Consider the following 21,454-nt stretch of genomic DNA (forward strand, 5'->3'; position numbering starts at 1 on the left):
TTTTATACGCTTGTATTTTTTTATATGTTGATATAAATGTTACAGAAAATATGATATGATCATATATTTTTTAACTGTCATTCAATAAGTGATAAATGACAACAATGGAAAACTATTTAATAGAATAAACTGAAACTGTCTGAAGTTCAAGTCAGCACCCTTAATGAAAATATTAGTAGTTCAAAAAAATCTCCATTATTGTAACCTCTTTTGCTTATTTCAGAATGTTACTTTAAACGTGAAAGAACAGCATGCTGTGATACGATTTTTCTTTTTTGAAGGTGTAAAACCGGTCAGAGTTCACTTACAGGTGTTAAAGAAGTACCTTAAAAAGTAAATTAACTGTGAACATTTTTATAAGTGAATCGAATAGTTTAAATCAGGAAGAAATGTCAAAACTTTTTATTGTTAATAGAAGTCTGATGGAAGTTTCGACTGATGATTTGCAAAATTGTATTATTGATCGTATTTACAAGGACAGATGTATAAAATTTGGAAAATTGCTGAAATTTTGAAATGTTAATCAGGAACAACCATACCGTTAATCAGGAAGCTAAATTACTAAAAAATGTTTTTGAGGTGTGTTCTAAGATGGTTAACTCAAAATTTCAAAGATACTTGAATTTACATTTGTACAAAACTTAAATGATGGTTTTTAGGGAAAGGTTGTTTAATAACTTGTGGTGAAACTTGGATTCATCATTTTAAACCAGAAGGAAAGTAAAATAGATTTTTGATTAATTTTGGTGGATTCTTCATATTTTGATAAATAATTATAACTACTGTGTGTCCAGTGGAATTAGATATGTCACAACTAAAAACAATTATAGATAGGTAATTGTATTTGTTTATAGGAAATAATATTTGTTATTACGCTACACAGAGTATATAATAAAATAATATTGATTTTTTTTTTTGTTTAAATGCAGGTTTATTATAAGTAACAATAATGAAATTTAACCAATAATGTTGTGTTATTGTATCATAAGTAGTAGTCATTTTATTTATTTTTTTCTGTGTAATTTTAAAAGGTTAACCAGTGAAAAAATGGATGATTCAATGATGTCTGCCAGTATTGGCCGTATAGGATCAACAGCAACAATGGAAGATTCTGTTGTATCCAGCCAATTTGGTTCTCAGTCAGGTTCAGAGTTGGGGTCACGCGATAGTTTGGATGATTTGGATAGTTCATCACGTACCTGTGATAAACAAGAACGAGATGATGATGATGATGCAGATGAAGATGATGATGATAGTTATCAGGGTTATGTTCCTGAACCTACAAGAGAGGTATTTTGACGTGGCATAAATGTAGTACAAAATTTGCATTCTTTCTCATAAAAAAGTCTAATTCATAATACTTTAAATCTAAACATTCATATGATTATATTTTTGTAAATTATTCCCAACCGCTACTATATATGCTTTAAATATGAGAGTGGATCAATAACTACCTGTGTTAAGAAAGAAAATGCAAATTTTCAGAAAATTTTTTTTTTAGTTTTCAACATAACTCCTTTTAGCAGGATACACTTCTCCCAACATCCTTGCGATTTTTTTAAACCCTCTAAAATATATGATTTGTCAAATTCTTCAAAATAGGCTTCTGTCTTGACAATGACCTCTTCGTTTGAGCCAAACTTTTTCATACGAGACACATTTTCATGTTGGGGAACAGAAAGAAGTCACAGGTAGCCAGGTTGGGGGATTACAGTGGATTCAGCGGCAATTCATAGTGCACTTCATGCAATTTGGCCTCGACTATTCCGGATGAGTAAGTTGGTGCATTTTTGAGATGAAACAACACCTTTTTCTTTGTCAAGTGGGGCAGTATCTGTTTCAATTTCTCTTTGAATCAGCCCAGTAATTCATTGTAATATTGCTTCGTGATTGTGCTTCCTTTTCCCAGAAAGTCTATGAGGATTATTCCCTTTGCCTCCCAAAAAATCATAGCTATGACCTTTCCAGCCAATGGGACTATCTTGGCTTTCGTTGGAGCAGATTTGCCTGGAAAAACCCATTACTTTGATTTTTGTTTGGTCTCTAGTGTATAGTAATGGATCCAGGTTTCATCAATGGTGAAGACTTGGCGTAAAAACTCCTGCGGATTTTACTTAAAGAGGTCCAAACCCTGCTTCAAAGTTGACTGCTATATCCACTAGTTTTCCGAAGTGAGCAACTGCAGCACCCATTGGCCTGACAGCTCTCTCATTCTTGACTTATCATGTAAAATGTTTATTGCCATTTTGTACTTTACACCTATGGCCTCTGCTACTTCGCGCACTTTCATTTGGCGATCAGCAAGAATCACATTATGAACCTTATCAATGATTCCCTCAGTAACCATGTCTGCTGAGCGACAAGGGCGCTCCTAATCAAAAACAGATATACGGTTACTTTTAAATTCATTAAACCAATATCTCACAGTTGTCATAGATGGTGAAGAGTCACTACAGACAGAACCCGACTTTGCTTTTATTTCTTTGCACGTTTTTACATCCAAAAATAAAAAGCAAATTATAGATTGATAGTGTTATTTTTCCATTGTATCGAAAAACACCAAATATGTTTAATACAAATGACTGTGAAATAAAAACTAACCAATGAATCGGTCTGAAATTTTGTATGGTGTTGTTTGATAGATGATAGTATACTGTAGGAAAGCCAACTTTCCTCAGCCACGCCACCTGTCTTCAAGCATGAGTACTTATTGATCCACCCTCGTACATTCTAATTAAATGTAATATGATGTGGCAGTTATAGAAAGACTTTTTTTAAGGAAGGAGGGGGTTAAACAATAGATAATTTTCATTACTGTGAACTCATATTATTTAATGACAGATTGTGATAGTTTTGATTAGGGACTGCAAAGATGTATGCAATAACTAAAATTATGAGTTTTTATTGGCAGTAGTTGTTTTTGTTACCTTTGATGCAAAATAATTTAATAATCCACTTTTTTATTTTCATAGCTGTTATAATATATAACAAAGCAAAAGACAATACTCCTCTTCATTATTTATATCAATATGTTAATGCTACCCTGGAACAGGCTGACTCCTGGTAAAATGCTCTTTCAATTAATGAGTGCCAGTTAACATATTCCCCTGGGCAGACAGTTGTGCTGTATTTTGATTAGTAGTTGGAAATGCTATTGGGTAAACATTTAAACTTTCCCATGGGCCATCATGAAATGTTTTAGGCTTATAGCTGTCATTTATCAATATGTTTGGAGTCTGTGCTTTATACACCATGTTGGTGCTACCAAAAGGAGTAGAGGTGCTTGTACTCAGTGGTAGGCAGGTAACTGTGGTGTAGCAATCAGGGCTTTGCAGGTGACACATGACTTTTTAGAGTCTTTTAGGGGTAGACTGAGATTACTTATTCATTTGCCATTTATCATTATACACAAAAAGACATTAAAAAATATTGAGAAAGTGATTGATGACTGTTCATATAATGATCTCATCATCTCTAGTATAAAATCATGTAACAATTTTATATTAGATCGTATAATGATTTTATACTAGAGATGTAAATGAAATCATATAATGATTTCATTTCTGTTATAGACATATATCTGAAAACAACCAACAAAATTGTATTTTTGTAACTTTTCTACAATGTATAGCGCAAATAGAATTTGAAAAATTTTCAAATTCCTTTTCAGTGGGTAATCTACTCAAATAAAATAATTCTTTAGTGAACAGTGAATTTCATATATTTAGTTCAGCTACAAAAAACACAATAATAGTTTTTATTTTTTTAAGTGTCTTATTTCCCTTCTGCTGTTATTTTTATTTTTTTCTTAAATTTATTGTGTATTTCCTATCACGCAGCTTAAAAATTAAATTTCTTTACATTTAATTAACAGTTGGAGAATCTTATCCAACACTCCAGTTGGAGAGTTTAAGAATATTCTAGCCATTTTTTTGCATGTGAGAGCCAGAATACGTATTTCAAGGGAGAGCCTTGTTTGCCATGGGTTGATATTTGTTTACCTTTCATGTGAGTGTGTGCGCATGTGAAATATTTACTCAAAGCAACTTAAGTTCTGATTATTTTTGGTAAAGCAGTTTTCCTGTAAACAATTGATGCTAGATCAATTGATTATCATTAAAAAGGAAATTTGTTTAAAATTGTTGAAGCACATCATTTGTTAATCGATAGATAATGCCTTTACTTGGTGAAAATCCATAATCACAAATTGGAAAATGAAAACAAAATATGTTTTTTGATTTTCACAAAATTTACTTAAAAAATGACAGCTGTTTCGATACGCAGTACTTCCTCAGATGTAACATACAGAATACTAAAGCTTAAAAGTTAGATGCAAAGAACAAGGTAAATATGTAAAATCAGTACAGATAAAGTACGTAAAGGTAAAGTATAACAATAGGAAGTGTACACATATATTAGTTATATATGTAAGTTTATAAGTTAATTTAACAGTTAATAATACAGATAAATGGATGATATTTTTTGTTGTTTTACGAGTAGCTTGAGACGACTAGAAATATTATTGAATTTTATTAACACATTAAAAAAGAATATTGCTTTTACTTTTTAAGTAGAACAGAATAATTGTATCCTCTTTTTAGATTTAAATATTACTAAAAATCAATAACACGCTAGATTTTAGCATACATTACAAACCTCACACACCGATACTGTCATTCATAGTACATCTTTTCATCCATTTGCACATAAATTAACAACTTTCAAAGTTATATTAATAGATTGTTAAATATTTCAACATCAGATGATAATTTTGAGGAAGAACTTAATAAAACAAAGAACTTTAAATAACGGTTACCAAATAAGTCTAATTGATCAACTGCTTCAGAATAAGTTATACAGAATTGCAATTAGCAAAGTTTTTCCTTCTTCAAGTAATTCATTCCAACAAAAGAAATTTTATACTCTCGCTTATATAGGTAAACTCAAAGAGAAAATCTGTAAATATTTCAGAAATAGAAGTTTTGATGTTGCTTTCAAATCTGTTAATTCACTAGGTAAATTTATTAAGAATAACAAAAGTAAAACTGATAAACTTCAGAAATCAGGAGTTTACAAACTTGAATGTAGTTTTTGTGATAAAATTTATATTGGATAGACCGGTAGATCTTTTGAAAAATGTTAATGGAGCACAAATTTTCGTTTTTCTAATAACAATAAGGGATACTGGTTATGCGTGTCATTTAATTGATGAGAATTATGATTTTAATTATAATTTTAAAGTACTTCATATTGAGAAAAAAAGTCTGAAACTAGACATTTTAGTCATTGGAAATTAACAAACTTAAAAATTCTAATTTATTTTTAAGTTCAATTAGACTTGAATAGTTCACCATTATTAAACTTATAAGCTTGAAATCTAATGTAAATACCACTCATTTTCTGAGTTATACTAATAGTATTAACTGATACATTTATATAACTGATATATTGTGTACACTTCTTATTGTTGTATTTTATTTCTACTGATTTTGTGATATATTTACCTTGATTTTTGTATCTAACTTTTAAGCTTTAGTATTTTGTACGTTACATATGAGGAAGATATTGTGTATTGAAACAGCTATCGTTTTTTTTAAATCTTATGAAAATCAAAAAACGTATTTTGTTTTCATTTTACCAGTTTATCGTACCAGTTTTAATTTAGTGATCGCATATACATTTGTGCAGAAGGAAATGTTACTGAAATTAACAAGTTTTAAAATTTTTTTATTAATTTATGTAGTAAATATTATTTTAACCGTATAATTTTTATTAATGGTGATATTTATTTCAGAATTATTTTACTAGTGATAAGTGTGAACAAAAATTAAAAAAAATTTTTATGCGTATAGACTAATGTATAGTATTTGTTTTCATTAGGTGTTTGAAGAGAGTGGTGTGCATTACTTTGAAGATGGTCATTTTTGGATGGAAGTTCCTGGCTTACCTGAATCTGAAACTGATGATGATGCTTCATTGCTGATTAAATCAAATACTAAAGTTACTTTTAGCTGCGGACCTATCAAGGTATCTTATTTAGAATTTTTATTGCTTTTTTTGTGTTTTTCAGTGTGTACGGTTTTAAAATAATATTTATGTTATTTATCAAGGTTTCATTTAATTTTATTGATACACTACCTTTTCCCATTAAAAAATTAAAACCACAGAACTTTATTAGGGATTAAAATTAAATCTTTTTTTCTTTTTATTATGATTTTTTTACCAGTGTAATTAACTCCACCAAACAAAAACATAACATTGAAGGCAATTAGTTGTAGTGATTTAATGGTGCAAAAAAGTACAGAAAGAATATGTTTATAAAAGTTGAAAAAATGTTTTATAGCATCTATGTTATATAATACAATATTTTACTATTTCTAAATGTAAAATATACATTTACATATGTATATATGTATATATATATATATATATATATATATATATATATATATATATATAATATATATGTATGGATGTATGGAACATTGGATTATAGTAAAATTACAAAAGAATTAAACTGGACAATTTGTCTACTAAAAACATAAGTTATTTGTAAACATTATAATTTTAAAGTTTGAAAACATATTTAGTTTCAAGGATAAATCAAATTCTGTTTGTCTTCTACAAATTCATAATTATTTTAAACATTTTATTACTATTTTTATTGAATAGCAGTTATCTATTCCTTAATTGTAGACATTTTAGTCACTTCTGTATTGAATTAAACTTTTTTCTGAATCTTTTTAACTTGAATTATATTCAGTGATTTCACTAGAGTTTGTGATACATTATTGCCTTGTCTTTCCTTTTTATTAATGGACTTTGTAATGTGCATTTATAATAATTCTGTTGCCTCATCTATGTTGAGTCATAGAATCAGAGTATGTAGTATATAATAAGGATTTAAAAATGTATATTATGAAAGCTGTTCTATAATTACCTAAAATTGCAGTAGATAATAGCACTAATGAATAACTGATACAACAGTTCTAACATTTTCATGTTTTCTGTCAAAATTTAATGTCATTAATTTGTTACGCTCATTAAAGTAATCAATTTATTTATTTTATTTGAAAAATTTTTATCATGTAAGGATATTTAGTTTTTAAAAGCCTTAATTAAAGATATCATTAAAGAGCTCAGTAATGTTTTTTGCTTACTGTTCCATTTAAATCAAATATTTATTTATGTTTTGGTGAGTTCAAATATGGTCACAGATGTCCACTAGAGAAAACAACATAATTGCAAAACTACATATCATTTTGGAAGATATCGAATGACGATGCGTAAGAATTGTAAAGATTTCAACCGATCATGTACACATCTTACATTAACATTAATGTATAATAAAGCAATAAAAAATATGGGTGACTTATAATCTATGAAAAATACAATTTGTAGTCGCTCCTAACCATTTTTAAATGTTGTTTACTTATAATCAAAATGAATTTCTGCATCAATCCATAGATATTGATAGAACATGAAATAAATATTTTATACCAGAAACAAGTTGTCAGTTAAAACATTAAGTGCAAGTATTCTGTAGAAAATAAAAGCTATTGTATTGGTTGGAAAGATTACAGCTACTATTTTTCTGGAATGCAAAAGCATAATAATGAATCAGTAATCATGAAAAAGGAAAACCATCAGAATAGTATGCAGTGTTATTAGATGATCAAACAATGAACTCGAGTGATTACAATCATACTTGATAAAGAAAAAAATTATTTTTCAATATAGTAATGTACTGGCATACAAAAAGCAGTTGCACAAGCAAAATTACAGAAATTACTATATAAATTTTTTCCACATGCACCATACAGATCAGATTTAATACTGTAGTACTTTTTCCTGTTTTAAAACATCAAATGTGACATACTGGAAAGAGATTTACATCAAACAAAATAATTGATTGAATAAATGCATATTTTATACTAAAAACATACTAAACAAACCAAGTAACACAAAAAAATAAAATCTAGTAAATGCTTCTACCTCAAAACTATCTATTTTTCATTATGAGACCACTAATCTCTGGTCTTCTGTACACCAGTATATATACAGCATGTGGTATATACTGGTATAAGGTGTACTATAGACCACTTTTGAAACTATCTGTAACAAATATTAAATGACTGCCATTTTGGTTGGTTGGTTGGTTTATAATTTTGGTTCGATTGTCATAATTAGTGTGTTAGGAAACAAATTTTGAATTCTTTGTTAAGGATTACTAAGTGTACACTCTTATTTAATTTTTTTGACTGAAATGTTTTTACTATAGTATGGAGAAAGAGAAATGCTTCCACCATGAGTAGAACTGCATATAGCTAGCCTCATAATAGCGGGGTTGTACTGTGTGAATATATTTAAACAGGCTTTGTAATTTTTGTATTAATGTTGGGGATCAGTATGATAATTGTAATTATAGTTAAATAAATAACTTGTTTTCTTTTTTTACTTTCAGCAAATATTAAATTTTTTTATTTTAACAAATAAAAAAATGTAAAATATAAAAAATATCTAGAATTGTGCAAATGAACAGACTATTTAGTATCTTAACTACAGTTATTTTCAGAAAACTTAAGTAATGCATGTATTCTTTTTTTTATGTAGGTCTACAGCACATTTTCCATGAGTGAATATGACAGAAGAAATGAAGATGTAGATCCAGTTGCAGCATCTGCTGAATATGAATTAGAAAAAAGAGTGGAAAAATTGGATATGCTATCCGTGGAACTATTGAAAGGACCGGAAGGTCTTGGGTTGAGTATCATTGGCATGGGAGTAGGTGCAGATGCCGGTCTTGAAAAATTAGGTATATTTGTTAAGACTATTACCGAACATGGTGCTGCTGCCAGGGATGGAAGAATTCAGGTAATTAAAAAAAAAAAACTAATATGTTTTGTATCAATTAAACATTTTATTACTTGTCAATGTTTAGAAACCTCAGTTGAAACCTAGGGTGGAGATGCATTTCTGGACCTGCAACTGGCTTTTTCCTACTTCAGACATCCCAGGTAGACGTACTTATGTGTACGCTTTATAAACTCTGATTTTTTATATACATATATGCCAAGTGTATGTAAAAGAACTCCACGGTTTTAGATTAAATTTACTTTATTACATTTAGAATTACAAATGTTTTGTATTACATGAAATTACAAAATCTAAATTTTGTTGTACCTTTTAATGTAACCCAATATGAGCACTGTTTACAGTCCTTCAGATGTCAAACTGATAGTCCACCTCATTCGGTGTATTTGGTCGACGATTAACACATCGGTACAGTTCCACGAACTAAATGTTTTCGATTTCATTGGAAAGCCAGTGGATTTCATTTTGTTTTCAGCATTTCTTTTAGGTCTACCTGGTGAGTGCCCTTTCAAAATATTTCTGGTTTCCAAAAACTGTTTGCACAACTTAAAATGCAGTAATGAAATGCAGGAAAAGATACAGCAAACATTTTCAAAAGTTACAAATGTGAACTGGCTTACCGTTTAATTCTGCAGATGTAGAAAAACATTGTACATATTACAAATATCAGTCTGCTCTACCGACAGCTAGTGTGTATAAAAATGGACAGATGTTTGTTAATTAGTTTACGTGAAATATAACTAACTTTTTTTTAACATCACGTAATTGTTCTACTTTAAAAATAACTAGTTTTTCTTCTATGTTGCCTGAGGGGAGGTAGGCAAAAAACATTTTTTTTTTGTTATTTCTGGATTCAAAGTTACATTCTTAAACTAATTAGATAATACCGTTACATTAATATATAACTTTGGTTATGTATTTCAGAAGTTTCATTCAGCGATGTGAGATGAACCTAATCTTTCTGGTTCTTTTCATCATTATCATTTTGCTTATATCTTCAAAATAAATTATGAAAGAATTCTATAAAGTATGATGTGTTTTGAACATGGGTCATTGATACCATTTAATCTTGGTTACAACTGGTCAAGAGGATGAGGAAATGCAGTTATCAGCAATCCTGTAACTCAAAATTTTAATGATAGAATAATTTTATTTAATTCAATATCTCTTTGGTGACGTATATACTTTTAATTTGTATTGTGACCTATTTGAACTGAAATTAAAAGAGTAAGGGCATAAAATTTTTTTTCACTTTTTTATTATCATAAAAAATTTCCTTATAAAATTACACAATTTTTTTCTTTTTTGTACCAATTTTCTGATAGCATTTATTTCCTGCAATTTGCCATTAAAGATTGTTGAAAGTTACAATTAAAACTTAGGTCTTAATACAGTGTTTGCTCTTAGCTAAATTTAGAAATATCTTGAAAAATCAATACAGGTAGTAGATAAAAGCTGCTGCTCTTCTTTTTCAGAAAATAATTTAATCACAATAGAATAAATTCACATTCATCTTCACCAGGAAGCTGGCTTTTTTGCCAACTTTTATTAAAAACAAAGTAAAACAAATGCTACATTGAAATATAATAAATATTTAATTATTAAAGTTACTGAGATATTTGTTTGTTGTTTCAGTCGTTGAATTAAAAGGAACTTCACTGCTTTTACAATCTGTTGGTAGATAATGTAATGGTTGTTTTAGTTCTACAAGTGCCCCAAAAATCCCGCACTATATGGATATATACAATATATTTACAATATCTGTTCAATGTGGTTTCTGTATAAATTGAAACATAATTGAAAACGGTCTCTCGTGTTCTGCAGTTGGTCACCAAGTCAGGCGTTACAGATTGGCACACAGTTGTGTTTTTTGGGGGGCAAAAAATTCTTGAGCGTTATCATCGCCCGGAATTTTTAATAATAAAAGGGTAAAATAACTCCAAAATAATAAAACTTGTATGGTGTAAAATCAGTATTAATCATATAATAAAAGTTTATTAAAACAAAAGTCAAAAATTGAAATAAAATTCAAAACTAACATTGCAGACGGAGTCTTTAAAATATAAAAATTAGAATAATAGAATAAAGAAACTATATAAAACTTATCTAATTCCGTTAGGTTGTGCAAAAGGCTCCCTTCTTGGATAATAAAATTAAAGACATAAAACCAAAAAATCAAAATTGAAAGTAAAGTTTAAAAATTATTAAAAACTTCTTCTAGCATAAAAATATATATGATAATATTAAATTTTTTGCAGTAACCTGGTACTGTGCAAAAATGGAAACATCCAGTTCAAAATTTCGTTATTATTGTATAAGATATCACGGATGTTTCTGGGTAGATGAAATTTACACAGTTGTGTTGCGCTCTCATAGATGGTTTTTGTCCCTGACCTTGACTATGACTATGACTTGGGATTTTATATAACCCCATACTACACTATCCATTGGGTTTAAATCCAGGGATGTGTAGCCCATTCCACTCGTACCCTGCGACCGATCCACTGGGGGAAGTGTTCATCTAGCCAATCATGAACTTCTGCACCACAGTGCAGGGGTGTTCCATCCTATATGAACCATTCTGGTTTTCCTGAACCCAGCAAATCAAGTCAGGCAGTAATTCATTTCCTAACATTGCCAAGTAAGTTTTGCTGTTAACTGTTCCATCAAAGAAGTAGGAGCCGATGATCCGGCCTTTCCACAAACCACACCAAACCATGATGCGAGATCAGCTCCTTGTTTCTTACTGTTGATAAACCAGTGAGGGTTACTGTTGAACCAATACCATAAGTTATGTTGGTTGACCTCATCATTCACATAAAATGGTGAGGTAAACCACCATTCTAATGTAAATGGCTTCTTCAGAAAAACATAACTTTAGACAAAAACTCTGGGCCTTCCTGCAATCGGATCAAAAACTAATTGGACATTTCCATATGGCAATCAGGATCGTCTTCTGACGTGTGGTGTAACAGTTGTAACTTGTATGGATGATACTTGTTTTTTTTTTGCAATATCCCCCATACTGTTGACCATGAAACGCCCACTTCCAAGCTTGTTCAGTGAATCGATTTTTTCAGACTTGCAGATACCTTCACTAAACCCCCTCCCACTACCTCTGTGAAGTGTTCAGATATCCAGATATTTTACCATTGGCAACACTACCTGTAGCCTTGAACTTTGCTAGTAGTCTGCCAATCGTTGTGTGCAACACTGGCTGTCATTGAGGATCCCTCGCATTAAATTCATCTGCAACTTGTATATGAGAGAATCCTTCTCTTCTATAAAGGAGTATAATCTCTACCTACTCTTTAGTAGTCGACATCTTTCAGTCCTGTAACTAGAAAACAGAGAAAAATTAGTAAAATCCCTTTGGTGCAGGACTTTTGGGACACTTTGGTATTGAAAATATTTTAAATTGAAGTTAGATAGATTTATTATTTCTCTGAAATGATTATCTTGTTTGAAAATGTTCTCAATACCTTTTCTTTTATCAGCTCACTTGTATTTATACTTATATTTTTGTTTTTTATGCTTCTAAATATATGTTGTTTAAGTTATCAGTTAATGCTCAAGTATTTTTTTAGATTCTGTTTCATCTCAATTTTAAGCTATCTTTCTACTTTTCTGTAAGACTTTTTTTTGTGAAATAATTATTAAAAAAAGCAGCCTAAAGCATACTTTTGTTATTTAGTTACATTTGTAAAATTTATTTCAAGACACTATGTAAGAATATTTTGCTCTTTGAAGATTTGCACAGAACAAATGTATCACAAATACCAGTAAGAAGGTAATGTTTTTTTAACTGAACACATAAAACACTTGTTTTATGATAACTGGTTTTTAGTCTGTATTTATGGAAAAAATCCTATTTTTTCTATTAACCTACATCCATTAGGGTTTTTTTAGTTCATTTTATGTAGTAATTTGCTGTGTTACTCTTAGCTTAATCATAAATATTTTATTATTTGCAGGTTAATGATCAAATTATTGAAGTTGACGGTAAATCATTAGTTGGTGTAACGCAAGCATATGCTGCATCAGTTTTACGTAATACTTGTGGACATGTAAAATTTCTTATCGGCAGAGAAAAGGATCCTCAGAACAGTGAGGTTGCTCAATTAATACGTCAGTCATTACAGGTAAATACTCTTTAAGGTATCAGTTAAATATTAATTGATTAATTTTAGTTTCTTATTCACAGAATGGTTGGAGTTTAACTATTCTTATCTTATATAGTGAGTATCAACTCCTTCCAGGTTTAAAAAAAAAAGGAAATTAAAAAAGATTAATTTCTTTAGTTTAATATAGAAAATGCAATCTTTCTCATATTTGTCATGATCAGTGTCTTTGCTTGCATTGAGAAACAGCTTAATTCATCCCAGAGTGCCCTTATGTTCTCCCCTCACAGCTGCTATTGACTTCAATTAGTGCACTAAATTAAATGATGAAAATTATTGTAAAATTATTATAAAGGTTAGTGTTGCATGGATTTCAAGGTAGTTAATATGAGGTTTACTGTGCAACAAGTTTAAATTCAACAAATGTCAATATTTTTATAAAGTATGTTTATTGAAACAATGATGGTGACTGTAGCGGTAATGTTTTATTTATTGCCTTGTTTTTCTGAAAAAAAATAGTCTAAAATGAACGAGGAGATTTTAGAGCATATGATTTCTCTGGATTTCTCGCCCTGGTAAAAAGGGCGATTCGGCTTCTATTTGACTCAATATACTCTACAGCTACCATTTCCTTACATTGAGTTTATTTTTATTGTGCAATCATCATTTGCTAAATGATAATTAGGATTTTTGTTTTAAAATGAGTTCGCCTTTGCTACTACATTTTCATTCAGTACTTAAAATGAGGTTTCTTCAAAATTCTGTTTTGTCGAGTTTGCCCTTGTTGCACAAAATGCCTCACATCTTCTGCTAAGTCCTGGAAGATGAATATGAAAAATTGGTATAAATTTGTCTAAAAGTTAATTTGGAAAAATAATGCAGCACGATACTAAACTTATGAAATTAATGCAGTAAATGGTGTTATGTTAATACATGTTTTGTTGCTAATGAAATTATATTTCAAACCCTAATAAAGGGTAAGAGAAAAGAGCCTTTTTATTTTTTGTCATTGCTTGACTCGAAATCACATTCTTGTACTTATTAGATGATTCCATTGCATCGATATCTCATTTGGGATGTATCATTCAGGGGTGGGGAATAATAAGTCTAACTTTTTTCATCAATTTGTTTTATTTAATCGGTTTCAGACGTAACCAATTTTATGAAAACAAATATGAATTTTTTTTATGACTTCTGAATATTTTAAATTCACTAATACCACTTAATGCTGGTTTCAGTTGGCCAAAAGAATGGGGAGGTAGGATCACTATGGATCCTGTATCTCACTTTTTTACTCAAATAACAAAATAATCTTTTTATAAAATTCTTTACATGCGTACCTACACACTTAATGTTCAAATTAATCTTTCTCCTAAATAGTAGTACTTGCAACTTTCAGTAAAGTTATGCATCTCTTCACAGATTTATTTAAAATGATTATTTATTATGACATAAAACAACAGAAGTGAGTGATGGTAGTGGTATTTTTTTTAATTACATGTAAGTATAAACATCATTTCATCAAACTGAAATATGAATGTCTTTTTCATTCTATGTGTTACAGATTACATATCTGTGTTTTTCTTCAAATTGTTGACATGTTTCAGTATCACAATTTTTAAAATCAGTTATGTGTATTATATTTGTGATATGTTGACATTAAGAGGTTTTTTTAAGTTAGTCTCTACATATTTTATTCTTCTGTAAGTTCTGTTATTGTTACTGACTAAATTTTATTTAAGTTCTCCTCATTCCATGAAATTCTGAGATCTTGCAAGTTTTTGTTTAAGCCTGAAGATGTTCTAAAGTGATTTTTAAATATTTTTGAGAAAAATTACATTTTCATTGTATATTTTGATCAGATTGATTCAAAATTATTGGGCAGTGTTATTATACTCTTTTTATGAGTAAAGATGTCTAGGTCTCCTGAGAAATAGTTGGAGAGATGGATACCCACTGTTTGGAGGGATGGGCACTTATTGATGGGATTTGTTTTCTCATTTGGCATTCTCTTTTTTGCTAAATTGATCCTTTCTCATTAATCATCCACATCTATCTATTCTCCTTATCTTGATTCTGTCTTTGATGTTGTTATGTAGAATTTAGCAGGACACCCACTTGAGTTGCCAAAGATGTGGGGGACCTTTAAAATTACTGCATCTTGGTATTTGTTCAGTTAGAGCTAGGTATAGTTTAGCTATGAGTCTATCTGCTAGCTATGAAAAGAGTTGAGTGCTTATCATGTAAAGCCCAGACTTACAAAACATACAAGTTTGATTAAAGATTTTTTTGCATTTTTCTGTCCACCATGTTATAAAAGTCTGTATAAAAAACTGTCTATTATAGTTTAAGTACATAGTGTCTCATAAGCAGTTTTTAAATGAACAGTTTATAAATAAATAAATGTTTTAAGATTATTATCTCGAAGCAGTTAAAGATGATAGTGCTTCATGAATCGTGAAAAAAAAAATGACGACTATGAATCGGAAAACCAAACATATCAATGACCAGTGAATAAGTGAAAAAAGTTTAAAGAAGTAATCATGGCTAATTATCAATTCAATATTAAGGAAGTTGCTGAAACGCTTGGTATTTTGTATGATTTTACCATATCCACCATCTTTAACCCTGCGTGATTTTTCTCTTCCAGAGAATAAAAAAATTTATGAAAAGATGACAGTTTGCATTTTGTTCCTGTTGAAGAGCTTAAACAAATGTTTCTGAGCAAATTAGAGGTAATATTGGAATATAACACTCTAGAAATAATTTGAAGATAGAAAAAACATTTACATAAGTATGTTTTATCTAATTGGGATTACATCGAAGGGGTTAACATAAAACTGGATGAATAAAAGGTTCATGATTTTTCAAATAAATGAAAATTGCACAACATTTTTCACCAAACTTTATATATATGTATGTATATATATTGTACAGATTACAGAAGATAAATATTTCTGAATTTTTTCATAATAGGCGGATAAAGAACGCGAAGAACACAGGAGGCAGTTGGAACGAAGTAGAAATCAATTTATGGAAGAGGAAAATCTTCCTTCAGCAGCTAGTAGTGAAGAATCAATGTTACACTCATCACATCTTCAACAGGAAGACTCAAACGTTGAAGCATTAAGGCAGCTTCTGCATGAGGTAGTTAGTTGTATTTAATTTAAATAATATTTTATCTTAAGAGTAGAGTATTTATGGTAGTTATAAACTCATTCAAAATCTGTTTGACATATGTCTGCTAAAAAATGAAGCATCAGTAAGTTGTTTTCCTTTGTTTTTATAATCCAGAAATAAATTTTTGAAGAATTTTTATTTATATTTTTTATTTTAATTGAGTAGATTACATACAAATGATGAGGACGGCAATTTTGTACAAAAAGTATTATGTAATGGTTTTTGTATTTACATTTTATGTAAAAGAAAACTTTCCATTCTGTTTTATATCTATCATGCTTATATTTAAGTGACATATAAGATTTTCATTTGATACCAGATTAAATCCTTATGCGACAGATAAATTAAAAAGTTTTTTATTTATTTCATAAATGAGGAATTCAGTTAACTCTTACACAAAAAAAGAAAATTTTCCTCAAGAATAACTGTGTATTTTATTTTTAATCAAATCTAATTTTTTTATGAACACGGACGTAGTTAACTACTGCAGACTCTCTTTAATATTTCTTTGTTTGTAGCTGCATCAGGCATTCAGCCAACTTCTTTTTTTAATAGAATTAATTATGAAAGATGCCAAATATTTACTGAGAGTCAAATCCAGGGCAAGTTAGATAACAAAAATTATGTTAAGTACAAATATTTTTATCATACTTTATTTAGTTACTTTTATATTTATATTCTTTATTGCAAAACGATTTTGATAGGTGGAAGCCCCTAAAAAACAATTGCAAGTTCTATAAATTTTAGCGTAACACCTAGCTTGAAAGTAAATTACTTTTTAAGTAGAAGTTTTCTGCAGTCTTACATTTATAACATTATTTCAATTAATTCTCATATGTTTGTATTAGTATGTACAATGCTGAAATGTAGTAAAACGATTGAGAAGTAGCATAATAATACCGTAAAAAAAGGTATTTTTATCTTTTCACTATTTAACATTCTGCTTATTTCAAAACATTATTGATGATAATTTTAAGTTACAGATCATTGTAGTCGATGATTTTTTTTAAATTAAAAATTATTTATATTTTAAGTTTTTGCTAGCAAAAGAATTTATATGATGTTTCATATTATAATTTTTAAGAAAACTACTTTTATGGAAATATTTTTAAAGTGAAATTATTTTTAGGAGTGAGATTTTAAGCTTACAACAAAAAGTTGACCTCAGTTAAGATAAGAAGAGGGTTACTTCACTTAATAAAACAAATGTCAAATTTTAAAGTGATGCTGACATTTTTTTGTTCAATTCTGAGGATGTTGTTAACTGTGAATATCTTTCACAAGGCATTGTAGTGAATATAGAATATTACTTTGAAGTGATCAGCTGCCTTCTTCAGATTATCAGAATAGATGCCTGTGCATACATACCTTCAATCCAAAAGTATCAGATGCAGAATAATGCTGAGGACAAATAATTTTTCAAATAGATGGAAATTTTGAATTATACATTACCTGTCTGGAAAGTAATGAGAATTATCTTATAAAAACATTAACAAAGCTATGTTATTTTCTTCAAAGTATGAGAATGCAAACATCATTCCTTACACCTATACTATTTTTCATAACAAGCTGGAACGATTCAGATTTTATTACATTCAAACCCTTTCTGGATATTATCCACTGTAAACAGTGAACTTTCAACAGTTTTCAATTTGGGAACAAAAAATAATCACATGGTCCAAATCCAATTGTAGCATGGAAGGACTGCAATGAATTTTTTGGCTATAAACTTTCTCACTGGTAGGGATAAACTTTCGTTTGGTTCAATGTTGTGACATAGGATCCATTAAGATGCAGCCTGACAACATGTGAAAATCGTTTCTTCAAACATTCCAAAACTTCTTTATAGAAAATCTGGTTCATCTTTGGATCTATGTTATGAATTTTCTATGGAGAATTCCCTAAGAATTGAAGATGATCATTGATTTGCTTATGCAAGTTTTCTGTGGGTGAAGTGATGTGATTGTGTGCCATTCGCCACTTAATCTTTGTGTGTCTGGATCATATTTGAATAACTACATTTCATCTGAATATCACTAGATTCAAGAAATCAGGCTCAGTTGTCAAATGATCATTCAGAATTTCATGAACGGTATGTATTCTTTCTGCATTCTTTCTGCTGAAGAGTAAAATTTTGGGGAATTAATATTTGCTCAATTTTTCTGCACATGCAATTCTTGTGTTACTATTTCACGAACGATTATTTTGAGGAGTCTTATCTCTTCTGCAATCATTCTTATGTACATTAATCATTAACAGTGCAAAATTGATATCACTGTAGTCATATTGTCATCATTTTTTGATGTGGAAGGTCATCACATCAGAAGGGATGTTCAGAAGATGAAGGACTGTTTATCTTCAATGTTGTCAAGGCCTTCTTTGAAAGATCTGTGCTGACCTACAGATGGTACAAATGGTTTGTTCATAAGCTGTCTTCCAAAATTTGAAGTATTTCTGATCAATTTTTATTTCAGAATTTCACTCTTTGGACTTTGGACTACATTCTAAATTTCATGCAGAATTTGGACGACATTATTTCAAACTTATTTGCATATTTTATGATGAGGCATTTAAAAAAAAAATAAATAAAAAAATAAAACTGTAATAAAAACTCAGTGAAGATGTGAACACTATTTAGAATAGTCCTTTTATATATCTGAGATCCTAACCTAAATGACCTTGAATGGCCACCTCCTCCACAATTTCACTCAAAAGGAGTGTAGTTATTTCATTTTCATTACTTTCAAGACAGATCTCTGTATATGTTTAAAGTATTTAAAGTAGTTCATTTATACTGTGTGCCGTATAAACTGGAGATATAAAAAATCTGTAATTTTATGATGTAAAATTTTGCTTATCAAACTTCATAAAAGATAAATATTTCAGATTTTTTGGACATTTAGGCACTGCGTTTTAAAAATATTAATTTTATATTTAAATTTATCTATACTAAATGGATCAAAATAGTAATTGTTTACTATAATTTTAATTGTTTTATGAATTCCTTCCATTACTTTGCTTAAAGATATAATTAAATATACACACACTGCGAAGAAATTTAGATTAAGATTCACTCATGAAGTAGTAATCATAGATTGGAAATATTTGCACGTTTGATTTTTATTAGTTATTATACAATATTCAATAATAATTGTCACACAGGTTGATGTAGTGTTTGTAAAGAATAATTTAAACTATTGAAATAATTTCATTGATATTTTGTAATTGTGGTATAGTATTTAGAATGTTAACACGTAGTAGATATATTTGTGTAGTTTTGTTTTTATTTGATCACATAACATGTTATGATAAATGAAATTTCTAATCCTGTATATGTTTTTTTTAAATATCTGTGTAGAATTTTGTGATTAATTCTATAGTTAAATGTTATTACATCTTCTTCTTATGCACTATTAAATGTAGTTTTTTGTCTTTCTGCATTCTTTTAAGGTACTTTCCCTTTATAACAACATTTTAAATTCAATAAAGCTATAAATAATGGAAATTTTAAATTTACTTTTATCTTTCTGTTTAATTATAAGTTAATCTCAGGTGGTCATATTTGTTGAATTATGGCAGTTACAGCATCAAATGGGTCGGTATTTCTAATTGTCCAACCCAAATAAACCTAGTTAAGAAGCTGCCTAGGCATTGACAAGGCAACCACAGTATTATTATGCTATTTCATTGCATGCAATATGTGTGTGTGCATTACTTAGGAATTTACAAAATTTTAATTGTGATTAACCTAAAAATGAGTGATTGATCCTGCCTTTCTGATCTGATTAGATTGTCATTTTCAGATGATGTATTCTTTAATGTTTATTAAAATGGGAAACAATCAATCTGGCACTACACAAGGTAGCATTGGTCTACTTCATGACAAACCTTCAAAAACATACTGTTGTGGAAATAACCTTCTGGTATGGGCTCTCTGCCTTGAGTATAAATTCTTAAGATAATCAAAATATCTTCTCAAGGTATTTGATTACTTTGAGTATAACCTACGTTAGTTATACTTTTTATATCTCGATTATTTTGCCCAGGCCACTCATTTTTCACTTGTAACACAGTCATATCTCGTGCAAGTAATTTTTTCAGTCAACTGTGATATTTTTCAACATATCAGTTTCCGATCACACTGTTTCAAGAAAGTGAGTTCATGCATCCTTGAGCACAGAAATCAAATGGCAGTTACAAATGGGATTGTCAGGTTACAAGACTGACTGCCAATCCGCATATTTATTTTACTGCAACACATTCTCTTGTACTTCCAAATAACACCTTCCAACGTATGAAGAGTCACTTCATATCCGTTTTCACATACACGCTTGTTAGGAAGAATACCCACACCTTGAAGAAATTTTAGTGCCTCAGTTGTTGATTGATTGCAGATTCTCATCTTATCAAAAGATAATTTATTGAAAATATATTATACAAGGTGTGAATGGAAAGTTTTAAAACAGTTGTTGCCACTGCACATTAGGAGGGGGTAGGTTTGCCAGCAGCTGTGAAAGGGGAAGCTTATTTTGTCCTTGAAATGTCCTGAAAAGATCCCTGCGATATCTTTGCTCAGTAGAGAGTGGCATCCTGGTGAATGAAAATGTGCTTTTGGTTCTTGGAGGATTTTTGATTTCCCAAAATGGATGAAAAAACAAAACAAGTTTGTATCAATTTTCTTTGAAAACCGGGAAATCATCTTCGAAGACTTGTGAACTCTTAAAAAACAGCTTTCAGAGATAAATGTCTGAGCCAGTCAAATGTTTTTATCTTGTTCAGCAGATTCAGAGATAGCTGTGAATCAGTTGAAGATGAAACCCCTGATCAGGCTAGCTTTACACTTCAAAAATCAATAAAAACATGGTGAAAGTTCATGTTTTAGTGTACTCTGATTGTAAATTTACAATTAGGGAGATGGCTGATGAACTGATTTTAAGTTTTTATGTGATTCAGTCTATTTTAACTGAAGATTTGAATGAAGAATGATTTGCATTGAGTGTCTGTGTAATTCATTCCAGAATTTTTGTCCAATCAGCAGAAACAACACTGACTTCAAGTGTCCCAAGAACTGATTAATTGGGCCGAAAGTGATCCAAATTAGTTAAATAGGGTAATTACAGGCGATGAACTATGGATTTACAGATATGACTCAGAAACCATGGCACGTTCATCACTGTGGAAGGGTCCAAATTTTCCGTGACTGATAAAAGCGCAACTAAATCAATCGAATATGAAGACAGTGTCAGTGATTTTCTTCGATTCTACAGGTATCTTGCATC

At 29.7% G+C, this 21,454-nt stretch overlaps 1 protein-coding gene across 2 annotated transcripts in view; it reads left to right on the forward strand.

Annotated features, from left to right (window-relative positions):
• Positions 1-21,454, forward strand: part of Spn (protein phosphatase 1 regulatory subunit spinophilin) — a 470,769-nt gene that overhangs the window by 394,275 nt on the left and 55,040 nt on the right. For both annotated transcript variants that reach the window (XM_075368965.1, XM_075368964.1), the window contains exons 17-21: positions 1,032-1,290; positions 5,881-6,027; positions 8,614-8,874; positions 12,849-13,016; positions 15,972-16,142. In XM_075368965.1, coding sequence (XP_075225080.1) covers positions 1,032-1,290; positions 5,881-6,027; positions 8,614-8,874; positions 12,849-13,016; positions 15,972-16,142 — 1,006 coding nt within the window. The remainder of the gene's footprint in view (positions 1-1,031; positions 1,291-5,880; positions 6,028-8,613; positions 8,875-12,848; positions 13,017-15,971; positions 16,143-21,454) is intronic.

The sequence above is a fragment of the Lycorma delicatula genome, chromosome 6 (assembly GCF_047948215.1).
Source record: "Lycorma delicatula isolate Av1 chromosome 6, ASM4794821v1, whole genome shotgun sequence".
NCBI lineage: Eukaryota > Metazoa > Arthropoda > Insecta > Hemiptera > Fulgoridae > Lycorma > Lycorma delicatula.